General features: G+C 39.9%; 1 protein-coding gene across 5 annotated transcripts in view; it reads left to right on the forward strand.

Moving 5' to 3' along the window:
• The window catches only part of LOC139756856 (uncharacterized), a 35,436-nt gene that overhangs the window by 7,199 nt on the left and 1,395 nt on the right, over nucleotides 1-26,842 (forward strand). Inside the window, exons 1-4 of one of the 5 annotated variants that reach the window (XR_011714452.1) lie at nucleotides 5,176-5,462; nucleotides 8,400-8,739; nucleotides 15,778-16,774; nucleotides 21,907-22,394. Coding sequence is in view for 2 of the 5 variants with exons in the window: in XM_071676685.1 (XP_071532786.1) it covers nucleotides 5,232-5,462; nucleotides 8,400-8,739; nucleotides 15,778-16,217 (1,011 nt within the window). In the remaining 3 variants the exon portion in view is untranslated. Of the gene's footprint in view, nucleotides 1-5,175; nucleotides 5,463-8,399; nucleotides 8,740-15,777; nucleotides 17,334-21,906; nucleotides 22,395-26,842 lie in introns of those variants that run through there. The other 4 variants (XR_011714451.1, XM_071676685.1, XR_011714450.1 and 1 more) reach the window with 4 other exon arrangements.

A 26,842-nucleotide genomic window follows, 5' to 3' on the forward strand; every position in this document is an offset into this window, starting at 1 on the left:
CGAACAACAACTGACTCACTTCCCAAGCTCTCTCATCCCCAACAGACTGCATACTTGCCCCTCTTTCCAAAACTCTTGCATTCACCTCCCTAACAACCCCATCCATAAACAAATTAAACAACCATGGAGACATCACACACCCCTGCCGCAAGCCTACATTCACTGAGAACCAATCACTTTCCTCTTCCTACACGTACACATGCCTTACATCCTCGATAAAAACTTTTCACTACTTCTAACAACTTGCCTCCCACACCATATATTCTTAGTACCTTCCACAGAGCATCTCTATCAGCTCTATCATATGCCTCCTCCAGATCCATAAATGCTACATACAAATCCATTTGCTTTTCTAAGTATTTCTCACATACATTCTTGAAAGCAAACACCTGATCCACACATCCTCTACCACGTATATATATATGTGTGTGTGTGTGTGTGTGTGTGTGTGTGTGTGAGTCAATCTTCGTATGTTTCCTGGTGCTATCTCTGATGCGAGAAACAGCGATGAAGTGTAATGATGATAATTAAATATTCCTTTTAATCCCCGTGGATTAAAAGTATTTACTTGATCACACGCTCAATTGTGACAGATCCCTGAGGGTGAACGAATAGTTGGATTGACTGTGGACTGACTTCTGCAGTCATTGTTTGAACCTATTAACTCAGCCCTGGGTGACCCATGAATGCATTGCAGGAATGTTATCTGCTATATCAGGGAGTTCTGTGATATCATGCATTATAGAAATCCTCCAGATCATACTCCACAACTGGTATTATGTTGTATAAACATTGCTCTATCATTAAAGAACAGTATTGATTAATTTCCATAGATAGTTTATGCCTGTGACCATCAGAAACACTTTAGGGTGTACTACGGAGGAACTTAAGAAGGTCCTGGATGAGTATTTGCAAAGTGTACAAGACAGTTAAGCTGTGGTGGTCATTTAAGCTTCAGGCTGTGGCTTCCTACAGCATGGTTGACCAACAACAAGCAAATTAGCTTGTTCACAGCCTGAGGTGTCAAGGTAGAAAATCCCTTAGGTCCACTTAGAGTAAACTTCAGGGCTATGAAGATCAGGTGAGGTGTGAGGTTCATTAATGTAAAAGTAGGTGAAATGCTCCTAGAAATCAACAGAACCTGTATTTATAGATATAAATGTCCATCAAAGTTTCACACTGCCCATTTTTGTATGTTATTTTTGGATTAAGTTTGGTTAGGTTAGTGCAGAAACCTGAGCTAAACTAGCTTATAAAACATAGGGGAGGGTCGAATCTTCTGATGATCAATGTCAATAGTAGGCAGAGCAATGAACAGAAAATGTGGGGTTGATGTAAAATTAAATGAAACTTTTCTTGAAATTAAGACTGTACAGACCACATAGGGACCAAAATTTACCTTTCTCAGTTTTTTAGTAGAAGTATGGCACTGGAGTTACTTATTTGTAATTATCTGTGTGTAATGTATGGGGAGGGAGGATTACTTTAGTGGGACCCCATGTCTTGACCTTTATCTGCTAGCATACTTCTTGAATTTATGTGTGCCATCTGCTTTGACCATGTCCTCAAGTAATTTTATTCCATTTATCCACCATTTTTATACTGTAAAAGCACATCTTTACGTCTGTTTTAATGAATTTTTCACTTAATTTCATATGTCCTTTGGTTGCTCTTTCCCTACATTACTCAATGTGAGACATTTTACTGTTGTACTGAATTGGGTGTTTTACTGATGTACATGTCTTTTAGTATTTGTATCATTTTTTCTCATACATACTCAACAAATTGAAATGATTGTTGCTCCAACAGAAAGCGCTTCCAAATTTGCGAACGCACAACTCGGACATGGCGTCCCCAGAAACTTTACCTGACCAAACGCAGGATTCTGAAGGTGATACTCCATCAAATCTAACATTGACATCACCTGAAGATGAAGAACCTACTAGCTCTCCACCATCACCAGAACAGGAAGTTGTGGATGTTGAGTCGTATCAACCTTGTGTTGTGGATCTCACCCGTGAAGATGAAGATGAGGTGGATGTAGTAGAGGTTGTACCCCAAGAGCAGTCTGTCATTGTAAGTTGATATATACTTTCTTTTATTCCAATCTGCTGGATTTTTTATTGAGAATAAAATAGCCTTGAATCACTTTAAAAGCACACAGTTTCCTTGTTTAAATTGTCAGTAACTCGTTTTTGGAGATAAGATTGACAGAATCAGGGACCAAGAATTTTAAGTTAGACTCTCATTTTTGGTCAGATATCAATAAATGTTACAATGTAAGTAAGGGTTTGATGATGACTGTGACACATTAATGCATATAAAAGGAATATGGGGCAATATATGTAAATATATATATATATATATTATATATATATTATATATATATATATTATATTATATATATATTTTTTTTTATATATACTTTGTCGCTGTCTCCCGCATTTGCGAGGTAGCGCAAGGAAACAGACAAAAGAAATGGCCCAACCCACCCCCATACACATGTATATGTATACGTCCACACATGCAAATATACATACCTACACAGCTTTCCATGGTTTACCCCATACGCTTCACATGCTTGATTCAATCCACTGACAGCACGTCAACCCCGGTATACCACATCGCTCCAATTCACTCTATTCCTTGCCCTCCTTTCACCCTCCTGCATGTTCAGGCCCCGATCACACAAAATCTTTTTCACTCCATCTTTCCACCTCCAATTTGGTCTCCCACTTTTCCTCGTTCCCTCCACCTCCGACATATATCCTCTTGGTCAATCTTTCCTCACTCATTCTCTCCATGTGCCCAAACCATTTCAAAACACCCTCTTCTGCTCTCTCAACCATGCTCTTTTTAGTTCCACACATCTCTCTTACCCTTACGTTACTTACTCGATCAAACCACCTCACACCACACATTGTCCTCAAACATCTCATTTCCAGCACATCCATCCTCCTGCGCACAACTCTATCCATAGCCCACGCCTCGCAACCATACAACATTGTTGGAACCACTATTCCTTCAAACATACCCATTTTTGCTTTCCGAGATAATGTTCTCGACTTCCACACTTTCTTCAAGGCTCCTAGAATTTTCGCCCCCTCCCCCACCCTATGATCCACTTCCACTTCCATGGTTCCATCCGCTGCCAGATCCACTCCCAGATATCTAAAACACTTCACTTCCTCCAGTTTTTCTCCATTCAAACTTACCTCCCAATTGACTTGACCCTCAACCCTACTGTACCTAATAACCTTGCTCTTATTCACATTTACTCTTAACTTTCTTCTTTCACACACTTTACCAAACTCAGTCACCAGCTTCTGCAGTTTCTCACATGAATCAGCCACCAGCGCTGTATCATCAGCGAACAACAACTGACTCACTTCCCAAGCTCTCTCATCCCCAACAGACTGCATACTTGCCCCTCTTTCCAAAACTCTTGCATTCACCTCCCTAACAACCCCATCCATAAACAAATTAAACAACCATGGAGACATCACACACCCCTGCCGCAAGCCTACATTCACTGAGAACCAATCACTTTCCTCTTCCTACACGTACACATGCCTTACATCCTCGATAAAAACTTTTCACTACTTCTAACAACTTGCCTCCCACACCATATATTCTTAGTACCTTCCACAGAGCATCTCTATCAGCTCTATCATATGCCTCCTCCAGATCCATAAATGCTACATACAAATCCATTTGCTTTTCTAAGTATTTCTCACATACATTCTTGAAAGCAAACACCTGATCCACACATCCTCTACCACGTATATATATATATGTGTGTGTGTGTGTGTGTGTGTGTGTGTGTGTGTGTGTGTGTGTGTGAGTCAATCTTCGTATGTTTCCTGGTGCTATCTCTGATGCGAGAAACAGCGATGAAGTGTAATGATGATAATTAAATATTCCTTTTAATCCCCGTGGATTAAAAGTATTTACTTGATCACACGCTCAATTGTGACAGATCCCTGAGGGTGAACGAATAGTTGGATTGACTGTGGACTGACTTCTGCAGTCATTGTTTGAACCTATTAACTCAGCCCTGGGTGACCCATGAATGCATTGCAGGAATGTTATCTGCTATATCAGGGAGTTCTGTGATATCATGCATTATAGAAATCCTCCAGATCATACTCCACAACTGGTATTATGTTGTATAAACATTGCTCTATCATTAAAGAACAGTATTGATTAATTTCCATAGATAGTTTATGCCTGTGACCATCAGAAACACTTTAGGGTGTACTACGGAGGAACTTAAGAAGGTCCTGGATGAGTATTTGCAAAGTGTACAAGACAGTTAAGCTGTGGTGGTCATTTAAGCTTCAGGCTGTGGCTTCCTACAGCATGGTTGACCAACAACAAGCAAATTAGCTTGTTCACAGCCTGAGGTGTCAAGGTAGAAAATCCCTTAGGTCCACTTAGAGTAAACTTCAGGGCTATGAAGATCAGGTGAGGTGTGAGGTTCATTAATGTAAAAGTAGGTGAAATGCTCCTAGAAATCAACAGAACCTGTATTTATAGATATAAATGTCCATCAAAGTTTCACACTGCCCATTTTTGTATGTTATTTTTGGATTAAGTTTGGTTAGGTTAGTGCAGAAACCTGAGCTAAACTAGCTTATAAAACATAGGGGAGGGTCGAATCTTCTGATGATCAATGTCAATAGTAGGCAGAGCAATGAACAGAAAATGTGGGGTTGATGTAAAATTAAATGAAACTTTTCTTGAAATTAAGACTGTACAGACCACATAGGGACCAAAATTTACCTTTCTCAGTTTTTTAGTAGAAGTATGGCACTGGAGTTACTTATTTGTAATTATCTGTGTGTAATGTATGGGGAGGGAGGATTACTTTAGTGGGACCCCATGTCTTGACCTTTATCTGCTAGCATACTTCTTGAATTTATGTGTGCCATCTGCTTTGACCATGTCCTCAAGTAATTTTATTCCATTTATCCACCATTTTTATACTGTAAAAGCACATCTTTACGTCTGTTTTAATGAATTTTTCACTTAATTTCATATGTCCTTTGGTTGCTCTTTCCCTACATTACTCAATGTGAGACATTTTACTGTTGTACTGAATTGGGTGTTTTACTGATGTACATGTCTTTTAGTATTTGTATCATTTTTTCTCATACATACTCAACAAATTGAAATGATTGTTGCTCCAACAGAAAGCGCTTCCAAATTTGCGAACGCACAACTCGGACATGGCGTCCCCAGAAACTTTACCTGACCAAACGCAGGATTCTGAAGGTGATACTCCATCAAATCTAACATTGACATCACCTGAAGATGAAGAACCTACTAGCTCTCCACCATCACCAGAACAGGAAGTTGTGGATGTTGAGTCGTATCAACCTTGTGTTGTGGATCTCACCCGTGAAGATGAAGATGAGGTGGATGTAGTAGAGGTTGTACCCCAAGAGCAGTCTGTCATTGTAAGTTGATATATACTTTCTTTTATTCCCAATCTGCTGGATTTTTTATTGAGAATAAAATAGCCTTGAATCACTTTAAAAGCACACAGTTTCCTTGTTTAAATTGTCAGTAACTCGTTTTTGGAGATAAGATTGACAGAATCAGGGACCAAGAATTTTAAGTTAGACTCTCATTTTTGGTCAGATATCAATAAATGTTACAATGTAAGTAAGGGTTTGATGATGACTGTGACACATTAATGCATATAAAAGGAATATGGGGCAATATATGTAAATATATATATATATATATATATATATATATATATATATATATATATATATATATATATATTTTTTTTTATATATACTTTGTCGCTGTCTCCCGCATTTGCGAGCTAGCGCAAGGAAACAGACGAAAGAAATGGCCCAACCCACCCCCATACACATGTATATGTATACGTCCACACATGCAAATATACATACCTACACAGCTTTCCATGGTTTACCCCATACGCTTCACATGCCTTGATTCAATCCACTGACAGCACGTCAGCCCCGGTATACCACATCGCTCCAATTCACTCTATTCCTTGCCCTCCTTTCACCCTCCTGCATGTTCAGGCCCCGATCACACAAAATCTTTTTCACTCCATCTTTCCACCTCCAATTTGGTCTCCCTCTTCTCCTTGTTCCCTCCACCTCCAACACATATATCCTCTTGGTCAATCTTTCCTCACTCATCCTCTCCATGTGCCCAAACCACTTCAAAACACCCTCTTCTGCTCTCTCAACCACGCTCTTTTTATTTCCACACATCTCTCTTACCCTTACGTTACTCACTCGATCAAACCACCTCACACCACACATTGTCCTCAAACATCTCATTTCCAGCACATCCATCCTCCTGCGCACAACTCTATCCATAGCCCACGCCTTGCAACCATACAACATTGTTGGAACCACTATTCCTTCAAACATACCCATTTTTGCTTTCCGAGATGATGTTCTCGACTTCCACACATTCTTCAAGGCCCCCAGAATTTTCGCCCCCTCCCCCACCCTATGATCCACTTCCGCTTCCATGGTGCCATCCGCTGCCAGATCCACTCCCAGATATCTAAAACACTTCACTTCCTCCAGTTTTTCTCCATTCAAACTCACCTCCCAATTGACTTGACCCTCAACCCTACTGTACCTAATAACCTTGCTCTTATTCACATTTACTCTTAACTTTCTTCTTCCACACACTTTACCAAACTCAGTCACCAGCTTCTGCAGTTTCTCACATGAATCAGCCACCAGCGCTGTGTCATCAGCGAACAACAACTGACTCACTTCCCAAGCTCTCTCATCCCCAACATATATATATATATATATATATATATATATATATATATATATATATATATATATATATATATATATCTTTTCTTTTTCTTTTAAACTATTCGCCATTTCCCGCGTTAGCGAGGTAGCGCTAAGAACAGAGGACTGGGCCTTTTTTGGAATATCCTCAACTGGCCCCCTCTGTTCCTTCTTTTGGAAAATTTAAAAAAAGAAACGAGAGGGGAGGATTTCCAGCCCCCCGCTCCCTCCCCTTTTAGTCGCCTTCTACGACACGCAGGGAATACGTGGAAAGTATTCTTAATCCCCTATCCCCAGGGATAATATATATATATATATTTTTAATTTTCCAAAAGAAGGAACAGAGAAGAGGGCCAGGTGAGGATATTCCCTCAAAGGCCCAGTTCTCTGTTCTTAATGCTACCTCGCTATCGCGGGAAATGGCGAATAGTATGGAAAAAAAAAAAAAAAAATATGGAGAAAGAATATTCATGAGATTACTGATATAGTTTGAAACTGCTCTACCCAGTCCACATTCATAATTGTATCAGCAATGCAGTTGATTTAAGAAAAATAGGTTGGTAAGAAAATATATATAGTAGTATAGTATTGTCGAAAGAATAAGAAATTTTAGGTTTTGATTTTTCATTGGATTAAATGAGGGTGTTCTGTTTTTAAAGGTAAAGATGTGAAAGGAGAATTTTGTTTCACGTAAAAAACTTTGTAAAGAATGAAAAAGCAACAAGCATTGATATTAGTATTGAATGTGTCTTTCACTTTAGCACACTGGACATAGTTTGAGGAAGTTTTCTTGTGAACTAAGACTCTGGACGCACTTGATCTATGTCCTGTACATTGGAACAGAGTTAAAGATAAGTAATTTTAAGAGCATATGTTTTGCTTCCTTGAAGAAATTTTCATGTATATGTTGCACTGGAATTAGTGGCCTCAGATTGTTAGCATTTTTTGTACTGATGTATAATTCTTATTCCACTTACATGGATTGGGTCATTCTCAAACAGCACTTTCATGTATACCGTGCTAAACTTGTGTGTGGTGTTAGATTGAACAGTCTTTCACACTACTGTAGCACTTATATTTCTTGCACACTCAAGTTGGGTTATCAAATGAAACATACCTTTACTTGCAGAGCTGATGATTAAGGAGATCTTCAACAGTTTTCATTTTTGTAACAATAGCTTCTACAAAGTTTGGTCCACAGTATTTTAAAGTAAGAAATTCTCTTTGTGGAACTTGAAGTAGGGGATATTGTTTCATGTGATAAATGGGTAGGAGTTGAACATGCTCACTGAGGTGTACAAACCAGATTTTTCTAATTACTTGACCATCAGCTTCCTCAAAAAATGAGAGAGAAAGAGAGAGAGAGGGATGTGCTCCCCTTAGCACCTTTCATCTTGTTTGATAGTGGTACAGTGTACATATAATGTATTTAACTTTATGAAGATATGTTCAGTATGTTTATTTTTCATTTTGATAAATCAAAATAATTTTGTTGCATAAAGTAGGGTTACTCTTTGACTGTTCATGTCCAGATTTCTTTTACACAAAGTTATCAGATTTTTAGCCTATTGCATCGAGTCTTTGTTACAGTACTTGGGAACTGAACAAAGAAGAATGAACATTCGAGGGCGAAGTACAAGTGGAAATATCACACCACTTGAAGTAGAAGACCTCACTCGTCCTGAAAGAAATCACAGCGCTCTTGAAGACGCTAATGATGATAGTAACAACAATAGTGCCACAGCAGTAGAAAGACAACAAAGCCAATGGCATTATCAACCTCCCAGTGTAGATTTTCATAACCCAAATCTCCTGTTTGGGAACCTGCTTGAGGACTTGCCAGTGGAGACTGTTGATGATCACAACCCTCGCAATAGACTCAACTTGCTGATGCCTCGGTTATCCAGAGATCTTCGACATAACACTAGACGTATGTACCAACAGTGTTTTTGCATGCATGCATGTGTGTGTGTGTGTGTGTGTGTGTGAATTTTTATAGTATTTAAGGGTACATACTTGACAGTCTTACTATGTAGAGAAGCTAGACCTAGATCCAGTAAGCCTAGGCCTCTTCAGCAAGTAATCACCTCTCCAAACATCTCGTCTTATGTTAGCCAGCCAGTCTAGCCCTCAAAACAGGCATAACCATCTGTTTCCCATTTTCATTGTTATTCCAAGTTCACAGCCAGAAGCAAGCTATCTCTTAGAATGATTAGTGTTCAGACCCAAAGAAATAAAGATATTCTGACTTGTTAATGAAATTAAGATGTGTTGATATATAGCAGTATGTAGGTAGTAGTTAGTAGGCAACCAACAACCAGGAAGGTATACTACCATTGCAACCAGCCTGGGTATTGGAAGGTTTAGTGATGGCTGCCTGGTGAGGCAGCACTTCAGTAGTTGTCAATTTGCACTCCTCTGACCCATGTAGCTGTCTTTTCTTTCTGCCTCACCAACACGTGGACTACTGACATTCTGTCTACAAACATAGAATCTCTCCTTGTCCTACAAAACACGTGACAACTCTTAATTCACACAGCTCATTCTTCATAACTCTAGTTATTTGTGTGGTAAGCACCATGTGCTAGCTTTGCCTTTTGCCAAAATGATAGAAGCAGTAGATAAAAGTACTAGGTAGGAGCTCTCAAGGCTAAGAAGCAACACTGGAGTTCACTAGTTATGGAGCCTTTCTTGCTGTGGCAACCCCCTGAGGGATTTCTAGAAAGGAACAGGGATCAGAGATATAGATAGATAGATAGCAGCAAAGTATAAAGTAATCCCTGGGGATAGGGGAGAAAGAATACTTCCCACGCATTCCTCACGTGTTGAGAAGGCGACTAAAGGGGACGGGAGCGGGGGGCCAGAAACCCTCCCCTCCTTGTAATTTAACTTTCTAAAAGGGGAAACAGAAGGAGTCACGCGAGGAGTGCTCATCCTCCTCGAAGGCTCAGATTGGGGTGTCTAAATGTGTGTGGATGTAACCAAGATGAGAAAAAAGGAGAGATAGGTAGTATGTTTGAGGAAAGGAACCTGGATGTTTTGGCTCTGAGTGAAACAAAGCTCAAGGGTAAAGGGGAAGAGTGGTTTCAGAATGTCTTGGGAGTAAAGTCAGGGGTTAGTGAGAGGACAAGAGCAAGGGAAGGAGTAGCACTACTCCTGAATCAGGAGTTGTGGGAGTATGTGATAGAGTGTAAGAAAGTAAATTCTAGATTGATATGGGTAAAACTGAAAGTTGATGGAGAGAGATGGATGATTATTGGTGCATATGCACCTGGGCATGAGAAGAAAGATCATGAGAGGCAAGTGTTTTGGGAGCAGCTGAATGAGTGTGTTAGTGGTTTTGATGCACAAGACGGGGTTATAGTGATGAGTGATTTGAATGCAAAGGTGAGTAATGTGGCAGTTAAGGGAATGATTGGTATACATGAAGTGTTCAGTGTTGTAAATGGAAATGGTGAAGAGCTTGTAGATTTATGTGCTGAAAAAGGACTGGTGATTGGGAATACCTGGTTTAAAAAGCAAGATATACATAAGTATACGTATGTAAGTAGGAGAGATGGCCAGAGAGCGTTATTGGATTACGTGTTAATTGATAGACGCACGAAAGAGAGACTTTTGGATGTTAATGTGCTGAGAGGTGCAACTGAAGGGATGTCTGATCATTGTCTTGTTGAGGCGAAGGTGAAGATTTGTGGGGGTTTTCAGAAAAGAAGAGAGAATGTTGGGGTGAAGAGGGTGGTGAGAGTAAGTGAGCTTGGAAAGGAGACTTGTGTGAGGAAGTACCAGGAGAGACTGAGGACAGAATGGAAAAAGGTGAGAACAAAGGAGGTAAGGGGAGTGGGGGAGGAATGGGATGCATTTAGGGAAGCAGTGATGGCTTGCACAAAAGATGCTTGTGGCATGAGAAGCATGGGAGGTGGGTTGATTAGAAAAGGTAGTGAGTGGTGGGATGAAGTAAGTTTATTAGTGAAAGAGAAGAGAGAGGCATTTGGACGATTTTTGCAGGGAAAAAATGCAAATGAGTGGGAGAGGTATAAAAGAAAGAGGCAGGAGGTCAAGAGAAAGGTGCAAGAGGTAAAAAAAGAGGGCAAATGAGAGTTGGGGTGAGAGAGTATCACTAAATTTCAGGGAGAATAAAAAGATATTTTGGAAGGAGGTAAATAAAGTGCGTAAGACAAGGGAGCAAATGGGAACTTCAGTGAAGGGGGCAAATGGGGAGGTGATAACAAGTAGTGGTGATGTGAGAAGGAGATGGAGTGAGTATTTTGAAGGTTTGTTGAATGTGTTTGATGATAGATTGGCAGATATAGGGTGTTTTGGTCGAGGTGGTGTGCAAAGTGAGAGGGTTAGGGAAAATGATTTGGTAAATAGAGAAGAGGTAGTAAAAGCTTTACGGAAGATGAAAGCCGGCAAGGCAGCAGGTTTGGATGGTATTGCAGTGGAATTTATTAAAAAAGGGGGTGACTGTATTGTTGACTGGTTGGTAAGGTTATTTAATGTATGTATGATTCATGGTGAGGTGCCTGAGGATTGGTGGAATGCTTGCATAGTGCCATTGTACAAAGGCAAAGGGATAAGAGTGAGTGCTCAAAGTACAGAGGTATAAGTTTGTTGAGTATTCCTGGTGAATTATATGGGAGGGTATTGATTGAGAGGGTGAAGGCATGTACAGAGCATCAGATTGGGGAAGAGCAGTGTGGTTTCAGAAGTGGTAGAGGATGTGTGGATCAGGTGTTTGCTTTGAAGAATGTATGTGAGAAATACATAGAAAAGCAAATGGATTTGTATGTAGCATTTATGGATCTAGAGAAGGCATATGATAGAGTTGATAGAGATGCTCTGTGGAAGGTTTTAAGAATATATGGTGTGGGAGGCAAGTTGTTAGAAGCAGTGAAAAATTTTTATCGAGGATGTAAGGCATGTGTACGGGTAGGAAGAGAGGAAAGTGATTGGTTCTCAGTGAATGTAGGTTTGCGGCAGGGGTGTGTGATGTCTCCATGGTTGTTTAATTTGTTCATGGATAGGGTTGTTAGGGAGGTGAATGCAAGAGTTTTGGAAAGAGGGGCAAGTATGCAGTCTGTTGTGGATGAGAGAGCCTGGTAAGTGAGTCAGTTGTTGTTTGCTGATGATACAGTGCTGGTGGCTGATCCATGTAAGGAACTGCAGAAGCTGGTGACTGAGTTTGGTAAAGTGTGTGAAAGAAGAAAGTTAAGAGTAAATGTGAATAAGAGCAAGGTTATTAGGTACAGTAGGGTTGAGGGTCAAGTCAATTAGGAGGTAAGTTTGAATGGAGAAAAACTGGAGGAAGTGAAGTGTTTTAGATATCTGGGAGTGGATCTGGCAGCAGATGGAACCATGGAAGCGGAAGTGAATCATAGGGTGGGGGAGGGAGCAAAAATTCTGGGAGCATTGAAGAATGTTTGGAAGTCGAGAATATTATCTCGGAAAGCAAAAATGGGTATGTTTGAAGGAATAGTGGTTCCAACAATGTTGTATGGTTGCAAGGCGTGGGCTATGGATAGAGTTGTGCGCAGGAGGGTGGATGTGCTGGAAATGAGATGTTTGAGGACAATATGTGGTGCGAGGTGGTTTGATCGAGTAAGTAGCGTAAGGTTAAGAGAGATGTGTGGAAATAAAAGGAGTGTGGTTGAGAGAGCAGAAGAGGGTGTCTTGAAATGGTTTGGTCACATGGAGAGAATGAGTGAGGAAAGAGTGACAAAGAGGATATATGTGTCAGAGGTGGAGGGAATGAGGAGAAGTGGGAGACCAAATTTTAGGTGGAAAGATGGAGTGAAAAAGATTTTGAGTGATCAGGGCCTGAACATGCAGGAGGGTGAAAGGTGTGCAAGGAATAGAGTGAATTGGAACGATGTGGTATACCGGGGTCGACGTGCTGTCAATGGATTGAACCAGGGCATGTGAAGCGTCTGGGGTAAACCATGGAAAGTTGTGTGGGGCCTGGATGTGGAAAGGGAGCTGTGGTTTCGGTGCATTATTATATGACAGCTAGAGACTGAGTGTGAACGAATGGGGCCTTTGGTGTCTATTCCTAGCGCTACCTCGCACACATGAGGGGGGAGAGGGATGTTATTCCATGTGTGGCGGGGTGGCGATGGGAACAAATAAAGGCAGACAGTATGAATTATGTACATGTGTCTATATGTATATGTCTGTGTGTGTACATATATATGTGTACATTAAGATGTATAGGTATGTATATTTGCGTGTGTGGACGTGTATGTATATACATGTGTATGTGGGTGGGTTGGGCCATTCTTTCATCTGTTTCCTTGCGCTCCCTTGCTAATGCGGGAGACAGCGACAAAGCAAAATAAATAAATAAATAAAAATAAAGTAATCATGGAGGAGTAAGATTATCGCAGCTTTTGCATTTGCCTAGTGGATTTTTTGGACCTTGTAAAGTTTAAGAATGATTACAGGAACCTCTTAGAAGGACAGCCACTTGTTGATGGAATTGTAAAGGAATACAGATATCCCCTACTAAATGGTAGCCCATTTACCAGAATTTTGGTTGTATTTTACAAATTAGGGAACTGATTCATTCACTGGAGGACTAAAACCTGAAATGATGGAATTTGGGACTCATACCTTATGACTTTCTATCTATCCAGGAAAAAGAAATAAGAATTTCAAATTTTGTTTGATTTCTGTTAAAGGAATATGATTTTAAATGAGAATAATGGTAGAAGAGACAATTACCATGTAAATTACGGTACATGTCATATAGTGTTATTACTGTACTCCATTTGTAATTGAATGGGATGGATCTATTGCTTAGAGTTTCAGCACATCACTCACAAATACTCAGCCCATGCCCAGTGTTTTAATCATGGAAGATTAAACTGCAGTGTATACAACATATGTATGATCACAGACCACCATCACCCCCACATAACCCGTGATTGCACTGTGCTTATTATTGACGTTCATTCTGTCCTTTGGTAGGATAATACACATTACCCATAATGAATAGCAGTACTGAATATCTTAAGAATTCTCCAAAATGACTTCAAGCACACTTTCGTTAACTGAGATATAGAGACAGCTGCTTGATGCACAGACCCAAGATTACTGCATACCTTGTGGCTGCTCTTGTTCCATCTACGTATCTGCCCTATATGCACTGAGAGGGGTACCTATGTATATGGTTGATGTAGATATGTGGAATAGGATTGAATGCAGGAAAGTTGGTGCTTTTTCTTATAGGTTTGAACTTTTGAGGATGCAGTAGCAAAATACAAAAAAAAAAATTGACATTCATTAGGATGAAGACGAATATTATGGATTTTCATTTGTGTTCCTATCCAAAGATTAGTGCACGTAATTGAGCAGAAAATTATTTCTGAGCTTTTCAGGTTTTTTTTTTTTTTTTTTTTTTCCGCTGTTTCCCACGTTTGCGAGGTAGCGCAAGGAAACAGACGAAAGAAATGGCCCAACCCACCCCCATACACATGTATATACATACACGTCCACACACACAAATATACATACCTACACAGCTTTCCATGGTTTACCCCAGACACTTCACATGCCCTGATTCAATCCACTGACAGCACGTCAACCCTGGTATACCACATCGATCCAATTCACTCTATTCCTTGCCCTCCTTTCACCCTCCTGCATGTTCAGGCCCCGATCACACAAAATCTTTTTCACTCCATCTTTCCACCTCCAATTTGGTCTCCCACTTCTCCTCGTTCCCTTCACCTCCAACACATATATCCTCTTGGTCAATCTTTCCTCACTCATTCTCTCCATGTGCCCAAACCATTTCAAAACACCCTCTTCTGCTCTCTCAACCATGCTCTTTTTATTTCCACACATCTTTCTTACCCTTACGTTACTTACTCGATCAAACCACCTCACACCACACATTGTCCTCAAACATCTCATTTCCAGCACATCCACCCTCCTGCGCACAACTCTATCCATAGCCCACGCCTCGCAACCATACAACATTGTTGGAAGCACCATTCCTTCAAACATACCCATTTTTGCTTTCCGAGATAATGTTCTCGACTTCCACACATTCTTCAAGGCTCCCAGGATTTTCGGCCCCTCCCCCACCCTATGATCCACTTCCGCTTCCATGGTTCCATCCGCTGCCAGATCCACTCCCAGATATCTAAAACACTTTACTTCCTCCAGTTTTTCTCCATTCAAACTTACCTCCCAATTGACTTGACCCTCAACCCTACTGTACCTAATAACCTTGCTCTTATTCACATTTACTCTTAACTTTCTTCTTTCACACACTTTACCAAACTCAGTCACCAGCTTCTGCAGTTTCTCACATGAATCAGCCATCAGCACTGTATCATCAGCGAACAACAACTGACTCACTTCCCAAGCTCTCTCATCCACAATAGACTTCATACTTGCCCCTCTTTCCAAAACTCTTGCATTCACCTCCCTAACAACCCCATCCATAAACAAATTAAACAACCATGGAGACATCACACACCCCTGCCGCAAACCTACATTCACTTAGAACCAATCACTTTCCTCTCTTCCTACACGTACACATGTACAGATTTATCTCGCATTATCCCTTCTGTTCCTCATAAACCTAAGACTATAGAGTTTTCACCATAGGTACTAAGTTACTTCATATGTTGTGTATTGCTTTTATCACATTATTTATTTGGTGCTACTAAACTTTGGCTGTATGTGGTTATGCTATGAATGAAAAGTCACGTTTGATGAGGTTGTAGTTTCACCACTTGATGAAAAGGACCACAATCTCGTCAAGGAACTTCTTGCTCTAAAGTAGTCCATCATTTTCTTTCTACTGACTTTAGTATATCCTTGAAGCTGCAGGAGACCCATAAGGTATTCTAGGGCTGTGTAGTTAGAACTTAGAATATGATTTATGTAAACATATTTGGCATTTCACTTCGATTGATTTCTTGTATATTATGGTAACATTTAAAGATCTTTCCTCAAGGTCAGCGTAGCAGATCCAGATCACCACAACTTCCAGATTATCCACGAGATGAACCTCGAACACCTGAATTCCTTCAGGAACTTGATGAGCTGTTAGCAGAGGTAGAGGGTAGGATGCCTGTCCCTCGTGTTCTTGGCCAGACAGCAAATCCCCTCACAGCAGCTCAACTTGTAGCACAGGAACATAGCCACAGAGTTGCACAAATAACTGCCCCAGAAGCTCCTCCAAGTCCACCCCCACCAGAACAGCCCTCCGTATCGTGCCTCGTGTGTTTAGACTCCTTAGCTACCATACAGAGCTCATCTCGTAGCTTGTGCTCAACTGTATGTGGTCATGTGCTTTGCTCGGCATGTATAGAAGAGGTTGTAAGACAGAAGAAACAGTGCCCAGTTTGCAGGAAAAAATTAACAAAGAGACTATATCACCCCCTTTACATTTAAGGAAATTGCATTTCAGTATGCAGAATGAAAGGGAGTGTTGTAATGTACATAGTGACTTTCTTGAACATGTGCAGTTGTGTAACTTGTGTGAAAGGATAAGATTATCCCACTCTTAATGTACATATAAGAGTCCAGTGACCCAGTTAGTACTGTAATGATAGTGCTGCAAAACTTCATTCCCTGTATAATAAGATTAAGAATGTTTGTGAATCATGTCACTGTTATATGATATGTAGACAAGATCTAGGATGTAGCAGTGAAATAGCACAAAAGCATCCAGGAATTCATCGGGACAAAGATGAAATTTGTGGAGTTGCATTCACAGTAACTCTACTCCATGGGGGTCATGGACTAGATTGGGCATACTTTTTTATGCAAACCATAGAACTAAAGATTTTTTATAAAGACAATGAGAGAAACAAGTGAGAAACTACAAATGATGTTTGTTCTCATCTGTAATGTATATCATCCTGGATTCAAGAAAAGAAAAATGGATGGTATTTCTGGAAAATGTACCTAAGCTCATAATACTGTCACAGTATTGTGTCCTTTCATGGGTGAGTACTAGGGATATATTCAGTAGCTTGTGTATCACACTTACTCAGAAAGGAAAGAAAGGTAAATGATGATTCTGATACCCCATAATAGAACTTGTAGCACAGTAATGTTTAAGTTAAAGCACAACAGTGTTTGGTATCTGAGAAAAAATTCACTAAAATTCTTTAGGTTTGAGTTTACAAGCCATGCCAGGGCTTCTCTAACGATGTCATGGGTACCTAGCTTATACCTCTATATCATTTAAAAAAGAATTCCTTATTAGAATATGTGTTTCCCTTTGGTGTTATCTGAGTATATACTCCATTGCCATATCTTCAAAGCTAGCCAATCTCAGTGGTTTTGGAGTACATGCTGAAGCATCATCTATAAATATCCACAAATATTCTGTTTTGATAACCTCAGGAATTGAAAATGAATATTTATTGCAGCTTTTATTCTGTAAGGAATCACTTGACAAAACAGAAAATGTTTCAGACATTTCATTAATGCTTCGAGTATGTTGGTTGATACTTTTACTTGTTTTTAATTGTAATAAAACCTTTACTGTAGGACAACAAATTAAGTTAAGCTTCATTTTGCCTGATTTTGTTTTTGCTGTTTCACCCATTAGTTCTTAAGCCAACAGGCCAAAAACTGGAGAAGTGTCCACCATTCCAGCTCATGTACTTGTCCTCTTCATAGATAGTTAACCCCCCTTACAAGTTTGCTGATATCACAACTCTGTCCCTTGTCAGCCACACCTGAGCAGCAGATGTGTTGTGGGAAAATTGCACAGTTTCTCAGTATATCATTTTCAAATTAGCCATTACTAGAGTCCATTATTAAACTCCATTCACATTTTGTTGGGGAGGATCATGTGTTTGCTAGATTTTAACTCAGTCATGCACAACTGCAACCCATATCTACCTGCTTCAATCTGTTTAACATGCACAAGGGTAATTTAAGGATCAAGACTCGCAACCCATTGTTTGTTTTGCACCCTTTTGTTAGCCTTGCATATACAGCTGGATTTTAGTTTGTCATTCTACATTGTTTTTAAGCTTACCCATTAATTCCAAAATCTGTCAAATGTTTTTCAGAATTCCAATTTCGCAGTTGCTTTGAAAATACATAGGCATAAAGATGCATATCAAGTTGGACTGCATTTGACAAAAGTCAGGAGGATCAGACTTATGTCATGGTAACTGTCCCTTTCCTTTTAGAGATTAGGATTCATAGCAGGATTTTGGGCCTTTAGTTTTGATAGCTACCTTAAAAAGTGCTTGTAGTTGGAGGGTAATTATATGGATGCACTGCTGTCTGTAGGAAAAGTATACTCTTTGGAGCCCGCTGCTGCAAACTGAAGGGTAAAGAGAACTCAGTTTTTGAAGTTTATTGATAGAGAATATTTTTTTCAAGATGTTTCCTTTTGTGATATGAACTGTTGGAATGATGTAATCATTAGAAAAAATTTTGTATAGCGTTGAACCCAAAGCAGGTAGTAGGTGAGATGTGCCCAGATTTATTTTAGGAACTTTGTTAATCTGGATGCATAATCCACTGTGCCCAAGTTATGCAGTTGAATTGTGGTTATCTAGTCACATCGTACTCAGATAGGTAGAGAGGTATTATTTTTTTGTCTACTGAGTATACTTGTTAATCTGCCTAAGAAAAAATGCAGAGCTTGATAAGCCATAATTCTTTATACCTATTTCAGCTGAAAAGAAGCCTAGCCGACATTTAACTTTTGCAATATATTTACAAACAGTATTGGGACATAGCACTTTTATTTTTATTGTTGAAATAATAAGATTTACCTGATAGCCACCATTATCTTGTGACGAGAGAGGCTGAGAGTGCAATTGGCTGAGTTGTATTAGATTGTGGGAAATAATCCTAAGATGAGGATTCCTAAGTCTGTGCTAGAGATGAGCATTCATAATTTATTTTTCATTGATTATCAGATCATTTCAGTGGGGTTGATGTTGTCCATTGTAAACTGCCATTATTTAAAAAAGTCATCTGAACCTGCATAAAAGAAGAAAATTTGTCTCCAGGAAATTTCGAGGACAAAATCCTTTGAATGTAAATCCAAGAACAGAAGAACAAGCTCTTATAAAGCAAAAAAAGTGGGAAGAGTAATATGATTCTTTTAAACACTAGAAATTCAAAAATACATTGCAGTAAAAAATTGGTTCAACATGCATATTCACAGATGACTCGATTCCCATTGTCCAGAATACTCACACTTCCATACTCTGAATGCCATATGTATCAAAAATTCTATTTACTAAATATATAATTTGGATGTAAAGGCATCATACTGGGTATATTACCTACCTTTGCAGTCTGTTCTGCAAGCATGAGAGATTCCATAAGATATGTGTAAGAAAATCAGGCTTGGACCCTCTGACCCACTATATTTCAAGAGGAAGTGCTATCCACTCATCCATGGTAGCAGAAGAGTGCTGATTTTGAGCACACCTTTGACCAATTAGAGACCACCACCGAGATGATGTCATCAACTGACTCCTCATGGCCACCTAAAGCCCAGAATTCCCTAAAATTGTATGCTTGCAGGACATCTGCTACCAAACTAGCTTGTTTCGTACTGTGGATTAGTAGTATTTTTTATCATTGTTTTATTGAGAGAATGTTCATGCGTATGTGTACTTTAATCTTTGTAGTAGTTAGAAATGTGTGCTTTTAGACACAGTGTTGGTGCACCTCATTTAATCTGTCACTCCTTTGTTTGAAGGTCTGCCTCTTGATGCCTTGCTAGAGTTGGATGTCATACCTTCAAGATGTAGAAAATATCCACAGTGAGTGTAAATTGTTTGTGATAGGGTAGCATCTGCAGCTTGATGGAAAAGACTGTAAAGAACACTACTAAGCAGTGGTTTTGAAAACTAATTTGGTGCTGTAAACTGTCAAGAAGCATCAAGATAGGGCAAAAACATGCCTGATAAAATTGGATGGATGCTAGTTACCAAAGATCGTGAACCTCCATGGTGTAACTGTGATGCACTTACAGGCTATCCACGGTAGAGCGATTAGGTTCGAATCTGGTTGCAGCAGTCAATCCACAATTAACCCAGTTGTTCATCCACTCCCTGAGGTTGGTCAGTAAAATGGGTACCTAGCTCAGGCATGGAAGGAATAGAGTGAATTGGAATGATGTGGTATATCGGGGTCGACATGCTGTCAGTAGACTGAATGAGGTCATGTGAAACATCTGGGGTAAACCATGGGAAGGTCTGTGGGGCCTGGATATGGATTCGGTACTGTGGTTTCAGTGCATTACACATGACAGCTAGAGACAGTGCAAATGAATGTGGCCTTATTTTATCTGTTTTCCTGGCGCTACCTCACTGACATGGGGGTGGTGATGCTGTTTCCTGTGGGGCAGGGTGGTTCCAGGAATGGATGAAGGCAAGCAAGTATGAACATGTACATTTGTATATATATGTACATGTCTGTGTATGTATATGTATGTGTTTGAGTGTGTCTGTATATATGTGTGTGTATGTATATATGTGTGTGTATGTATATATTGTCTGCGCCGTCCCAGCTAACATGAAAAAATATATGTATTTGCACTGGAAGATATTGAAAATTCCAGATGCAAAGGTTTTCCAGTGAGTTTGATAATGGATAACTAAGCCTTTCCTGTAGTTGTCTTGAAAGAAAAAAGTGAAAAACCAAACTCCTTGGTCTTAACAGACAAAATTATTTAGCTAATGGCTTTCAGCTATATAGAAATCTGAAGAAACAAAGTAGTTCATGGATTATGTATCCAGTATTTGTAAAATTCCTTATATTTCTGAGGGTTAGGCCGTGTAGTGTATTGATCAGCACCAGGAATAAGAATGTAGGGCAGTTTTAGGACCACAATAAAAAACTGAAAATCCTCCCTTTGGAAGACGAAGTATGGTTTAGGCATATCATGGTCTGTTTACAGAAAAGAAAATTAAAGTAGTTATCACTTCCATGGAACATTCATTGAAATGAACTAAAGTGAAATACTCTTCACAGTAACAAGTTTTGGCATAGTCATGATGCCAACACATGTTTTGCAACAGAAAACCACCTATGGAAAAAGAAATTAGTAGCCAAGGGTTGAATGCAGACTGGAAGTTAAAGGTATGGGAGTTTATGTCCTATTATAAATGTTTAGGGAAACTGCAAAAAGAATTTTAAAAATACTAGGCTAAAGGAAATTTTCAAAAACTTTTGACAGATGACTGCACATTGTTTTGGGTTATGGGGATAGAATTTTTGTGTATAACCTAGATTCCTTTGGCATTCATTTATAGATTTGAGAAACTGTGCTGATTTTCTTTTAGATTTAGATTTTGGATGTTCAAACATTGCCCTTGGCTCTTAAATTTTATTTTTATTATACTTGATCGTCATTACCCGTGTCAGCGAGGTAGCGCCAGGAAACAGACGAAGAATGGCCCATCCACTCATATACACATAAACACCCTTTGTTTTCATTATTTCTAAATATTCATATCTACTTGCTCTGACATACTTTCATGATTCTTATGTGTTTGCTGTTTGTAGCTGAGATCTATTGACAATATTTTCTGCTAAATATTATTGGAAACGAGGGCTCATACAATGAGATGATGGCATCATCAATGTTATATGAAAGAAAGGTCCTACCAGTTTATTCCCACATCAACATGTTCAGCACTCAGTTCTATGCTGCAGCACTAAGCTTCTGCCACCTAGACCATGATATAACTAACCACTAATCCCCAAGTAGAAGTAAAAAAGAATTACCGTGACATACTTCAGTAACCTCTAGTCACAGATCCGCCCATCCCTGCCAGATATCACTGTCAAAACACATAGACACTGAAATAACCTAAGGACATAGATACTGAAATATCCTAGAGAGTACTAAACAGCTGACCTCTTAACTTGGTGTAAACTTCAACCCACCAGACATATATTGATTAAACCACTCTCCCCAGACAAACACGAATCACACGCTCCTTCTTATGCTCTGGATATCATTCATCACTACAACACTACAAATACCATATCAACATATCCCAAGATGCTTCCTTCCCATGTTGCAACTACCATAAACAAGACAGTGAGAACTTACTACTCAGTGCCCTGCACTTTCTACATACAGATGCACACACATCACAATGCTTCATACCCTGTGGCCCTGACTGTTGGATGTGGCCTACTTCTTGAGGGACAACTAGGGCAGGAAGGTAAGGTATATATATATATTTATATATAAATATATATATGATACATCACATAATTCCCTGCAACAGTAAGGATTCAAACCTGGTGCCATGAAAGTGCATGTTCATTTGCACTATATTTGTGTTCATGTACTTCAACATGTGACAGAAAATGGTACAACAGCTGGCTAATGGTTAATTGAGCCTGTTGGGATATCACTGGTCATAGACCCATTGGTTATAGACTTGAGACGGAGGATATTCATTTAATTGTAAATGAATTGTCATTTCCTTGCTATGGGTGGCATAGACTAATGTTTAGCGCACTCAGCTACCACAAAAATGGTAAAGGGTTCAATTCTTGTAGTTGGAGTGTTTTGTGAAAGTGCACATTAATTTGCACTATGTTTGTATATATATATATATATACGAACAAAGTGCATATGAACACGCACCTTCATAGAACATACAAACCTCCAACAGCCAGGATTGAACCCTGAACCCCTGTGCAACAGGCGAGAGCGCTACCACTGGGCTATGATCGCCCCTAGTAGGGAAATGACTATTCGAATACTATGTACTAGAATACTCTTCTTCTCATGTTGGTGAGCAACGGGGTCTACACCGGTCATTTCCCATCAGGCTCACACAGACAGCAGATAGCATTTTACCGAACCTAACTGTATAGCGCGGAGGTATATGAATACAAAGTGCATATGGATGCGCATCTTCATGGAACATACAAACCTCCAACAGCCAGGATCGAACCTGGGACCCCTGTGCAACAGGGGGCAATCATTGCCTAGCGGAAGCGCTCTGGCCTGCTGCACAGGGGTCCCTTGCTCGTTCCTGGCTGTTGGAGGCTTGTGTGTCCTATGAAGGTGCGTGTTCATATGCACTTTGTTCGTATTCATATACCTCCACATTGTACAGTTAGTTTTGGTAAGATGCTATCTGGTGTCTGTGTGAGCCTGATGGGAAATGACAGGAGTAGGCCCCGTTTGCTCACCAACGTGAGATGAAGGGTATTCGAGTCCATAGTATTCGAATAGTCATTTACCTATTAGGCACAATCATAGCCTAGCGGTAGTGCTCCCGCCTGTTGCACAGGGGTCCTGGGTTCAATCCTAGCTGTTGGAGGATTGTATGTTGATATATATATATATATATATATATATATATATATATATATATATATATATATATATATATATATATATCCCTGGGGATAGGGGAGAAAGAATACTTCCCACGTATTCCCTGCATGTCGTAGAAGCTGACTAAAAGGGGAGGGAGCGGGGGCTGGAAATCCTCCCCTCTCTCTTTTTTTTTTTTTTTTATTTTCCAAAAGAAGGAACAGAGAAGGGGCCTGGTGAGGATATTACCTCAAAGGCCCAGTCCTCTGTTCTTATCGCTATCTCGCTAACACGGGAAATAGCAAAATAAAAAAAAAAATAAAAATATATATATATATATATATATATATATATATATATATATATATATATATATATATATATATATATATATTTTTTTTTTTTTTTTTTCCGCTGTCTCCCGCGTTTGCGAGGTAGCGCAAGGAAACAGACGAAAGAAATGGCCCAACCCACCCCCATACACATGTATATACATACGTCCACACACGCAACTATACATACCTACACAGCTTTCCATGGTTTACCCCAGACGCTTCACATGCCCCGATTCAATCCACTGACAGCACGTCAACCCCGGTATACCACATCGCTCCAATTCACTCTATTCCTTGCCCTCCTTTCACCCTCCTGCATGTTCAGGCCCCGATCACACAAAATCTTTTTTACTCCATCTTTCCACCTCCAATTTGGTCTCCCTCTTCTCCTCGTTCCCTCCACCTCCAACACATATATCCTCTTGGTCAATCTTTCCTCACTCATTCTCTCCATGTGCCCAAACCATTTCAAAACACCCTCTTCTGCTCTCTCAACCACGCTCTTTTTATTTCCACACATCTCTCTTACCCTTACATTACTCACTCGATCAAACCACCTCACACCACACATTGTCCTCAAACATCTCATTTCCAGCACATCCATCCTCCTGCGCACAACTCTATCCATAGCCCACGCCTCGCAACCATACAACATTGTTGGAACCACTATTCCTTCAAACATACCCATTTTTGCTTTCCGAGATAATGTTCTCGACTTCCACACATTCTTCAAGGCTCCCAGGATTTTCGCCCCCTCCTCCACCCTATGATCCACTTCCGCTTCCATGGTTCCATCCGCTGCCAGATATCTAAATCACTTCACTTCCTCCAGTTTTTCTCCATTCAAACTCACCTCCCAATTGACTTGACCCTCAACCCTACTGTACCTAATAACCTTGCTCTTATTCACATTTACTCTTAACTTTCTTCTTTCACACACTTTACCAAACTCAGTCACCAGCTTCTGCAGTTTCTCACATGAATCAGCCACCAGTGCTGTATCATCAGCGAACAACAACTGACTCACTTCCCAAGCTCTCTCATCCCCAACAGACTTCATACTTGCCCCTCTTTCCAAAACTCTTGCATTCACCTCCCTAACAACCCCATCCATAAACAAATTAAACAACCATGGAGACATCACACACCCCTGCCGCAAACCTACATTCACTGAGAACCAATCACTTTCCTCTCTTCCTACACGTACACATGCCTTACATCCTCGATAAAAACTTTTCACTGCTTCTAACAACTTGCCTCCCACACCATATATTCTTAATACCTTCCACAGAGCATCTCTATCAACTCTATCATATGCCTTCTCCAGATCCATAAATGCTACATACAAATCCATTTGCTTTTCTAAGTATTTCTCACATACATTCTTCAAAGCAAACACCTGATCCACACATCCTCTACCACTTCTGAAACCACACTGCTCTTCCCCAATCTGATGCTCTGTACATGCCTTCACCCTCTCAATCCATACCCTCCCATATAATTTACCAGGAATACTCAACAAACTTATACCTCTGTAATTTGAGCACTCACTCTTATCCCCTTTGCCTTTGTACAGTGGCACTATGCACGCATTCCGCCAATCCTCAGGCACCTCACCGTGAGTCATACATACATTAAATAACCTTACCAACCAGTCAACAATACAGTCACCCCCTTTTTTAATAAATTCCACTGCAATACCATCCAAACCTGCTGCCTTGCCGGCTTTCATCTTCCGCAAAGCTTTTACTACCTCTTCTCTGTTTACCAAATCATTTTCCCTAACCCTCTCACTTTGCACACCACCTCGACCAAAACACCCTATATCTGCCACTCTATCATGAAACACATTCAACAAACCTTCAAAATACTCACTCCATCTCCTTCTCACATCACCACTACTTGTTATCACCTCCCCATTTGCGCCCATCACTGAAGTTCCCATTTGCTCCCTTGTCTTACGCACTTTATTTACCTCCTTCCAGAACATCTTTTTATTCTCCCTAAAATTTAATGATACTCTCTCACCCCAACTCTCATTTGCCCTTTTTTTCACCTCTTGCACCTTTCTCTTGACCTCCTGTCTCTTTCTTTTATACGTCTCCCACTCAACTGCATTTTTTCCCTGCAAAAATCGTCCAAATGCCTCTCTCTTCTCTTTCACTAATACTCTTACTTCTTCATCCCACCACTCACTACCCTTTCTAATCAACCCACCTCCCACTCTTCTCATGCCACAAGCATCTTTTGCGCAATCCATCACTGATTCCCTAAATGCATCCCATTCCTCCCCCACTCCCCTTACTTCCATTGTTCTCACCTTTTTCCATTCTGTACTCAGTCTCTCCTGGTACTTCCTCACACAAGTCTCCTTCCCAAGCTCACTTACTCTCACCACCCTCTTCACCCCAACATTCACTCCTTTTTTCTGAAAACCCTTACAAATCTTCACCTTAGCCTCCACAAGATAATGATCAGACATCCCTCCAGTTGCACCTCTCAGCACATTAACATCCAAAAGTCTCTCTTTTGCGCGCCTGTCAATTAACACGTAATCCAATAACGCTCTCTGGCCATCTCTCCTACTTACATAAGTATACTTATGTATATCTCGCTTTTTAAACCAGGTATTCCCAATCATCAGTCCTTTTTCAGCACATAAATCTACAAGCTCTTCACCATTTCCATATATATATATATATATATATATATATATATATATATATATATATATATATATATATATATATATATATATAATTTTTTTTTCCATATTCGCCATTTCCCATGTAAGCGAGGTAGTATTAAGTACAGATGACTTATCCTTCGAGGAAAAATCCTCACTTGGCCCCTTCTCTTTTCCTTCTGTTGGAAAAGTAAAAGCTAGACGGATGGACTTCCAGCCCTTGTTTCCTTCTATTTTAGTCACGTCTACAACAATTGGGGAATACATGGGAAGTATTCTTTCTTCCCTATCCCCAGGGAAAATATATATATACTCTCCATACATGCTTGCCAATTTCCACGTGATCAAGGTAGCATCAAGAATAGATACCAGAGCCTTGGAGGGAAAATTCCTTACATGGCTCCTTGCCCTCTTCCTTCTTTTGGAAATTCATACAGGAAGGGAGGAATTCCAGCCACCTGCTCCTGCCCCTCTTAGCCACCTTCTAAGACACATGGGAATATGTGGGCAGTATTCTTTCTGCCCAGTCCCAAACGCGGGAGACAGCGACAAAGTATAAAAAAAAAAAAAAAAAATATATATATATATATATATATATATATATATATATATATATATATATATATATATATATATATATATGTATTTTCATACTATTCGCCATCTCCCGCGTTAGCGAGGTAGCGTTAACAGAGGACTGAGCCTTTGAGGGAAATCC

This window comes from Panulirus ornatus, chromosome 23 (assembly GCF_036320965.1).
Source record: "Panulirus ornatus isolate Po-2019 chromosome 23, ASM3632096v1, whole genome shotgun sequence".
Classification (NCBI taxonomy): domain Eukaryota; kingdom Metazoa; phylum Arthropoda; class Malacostraca; order Decapoda; family Palinuridae; genus Panulirus; species Panulirus ornatus.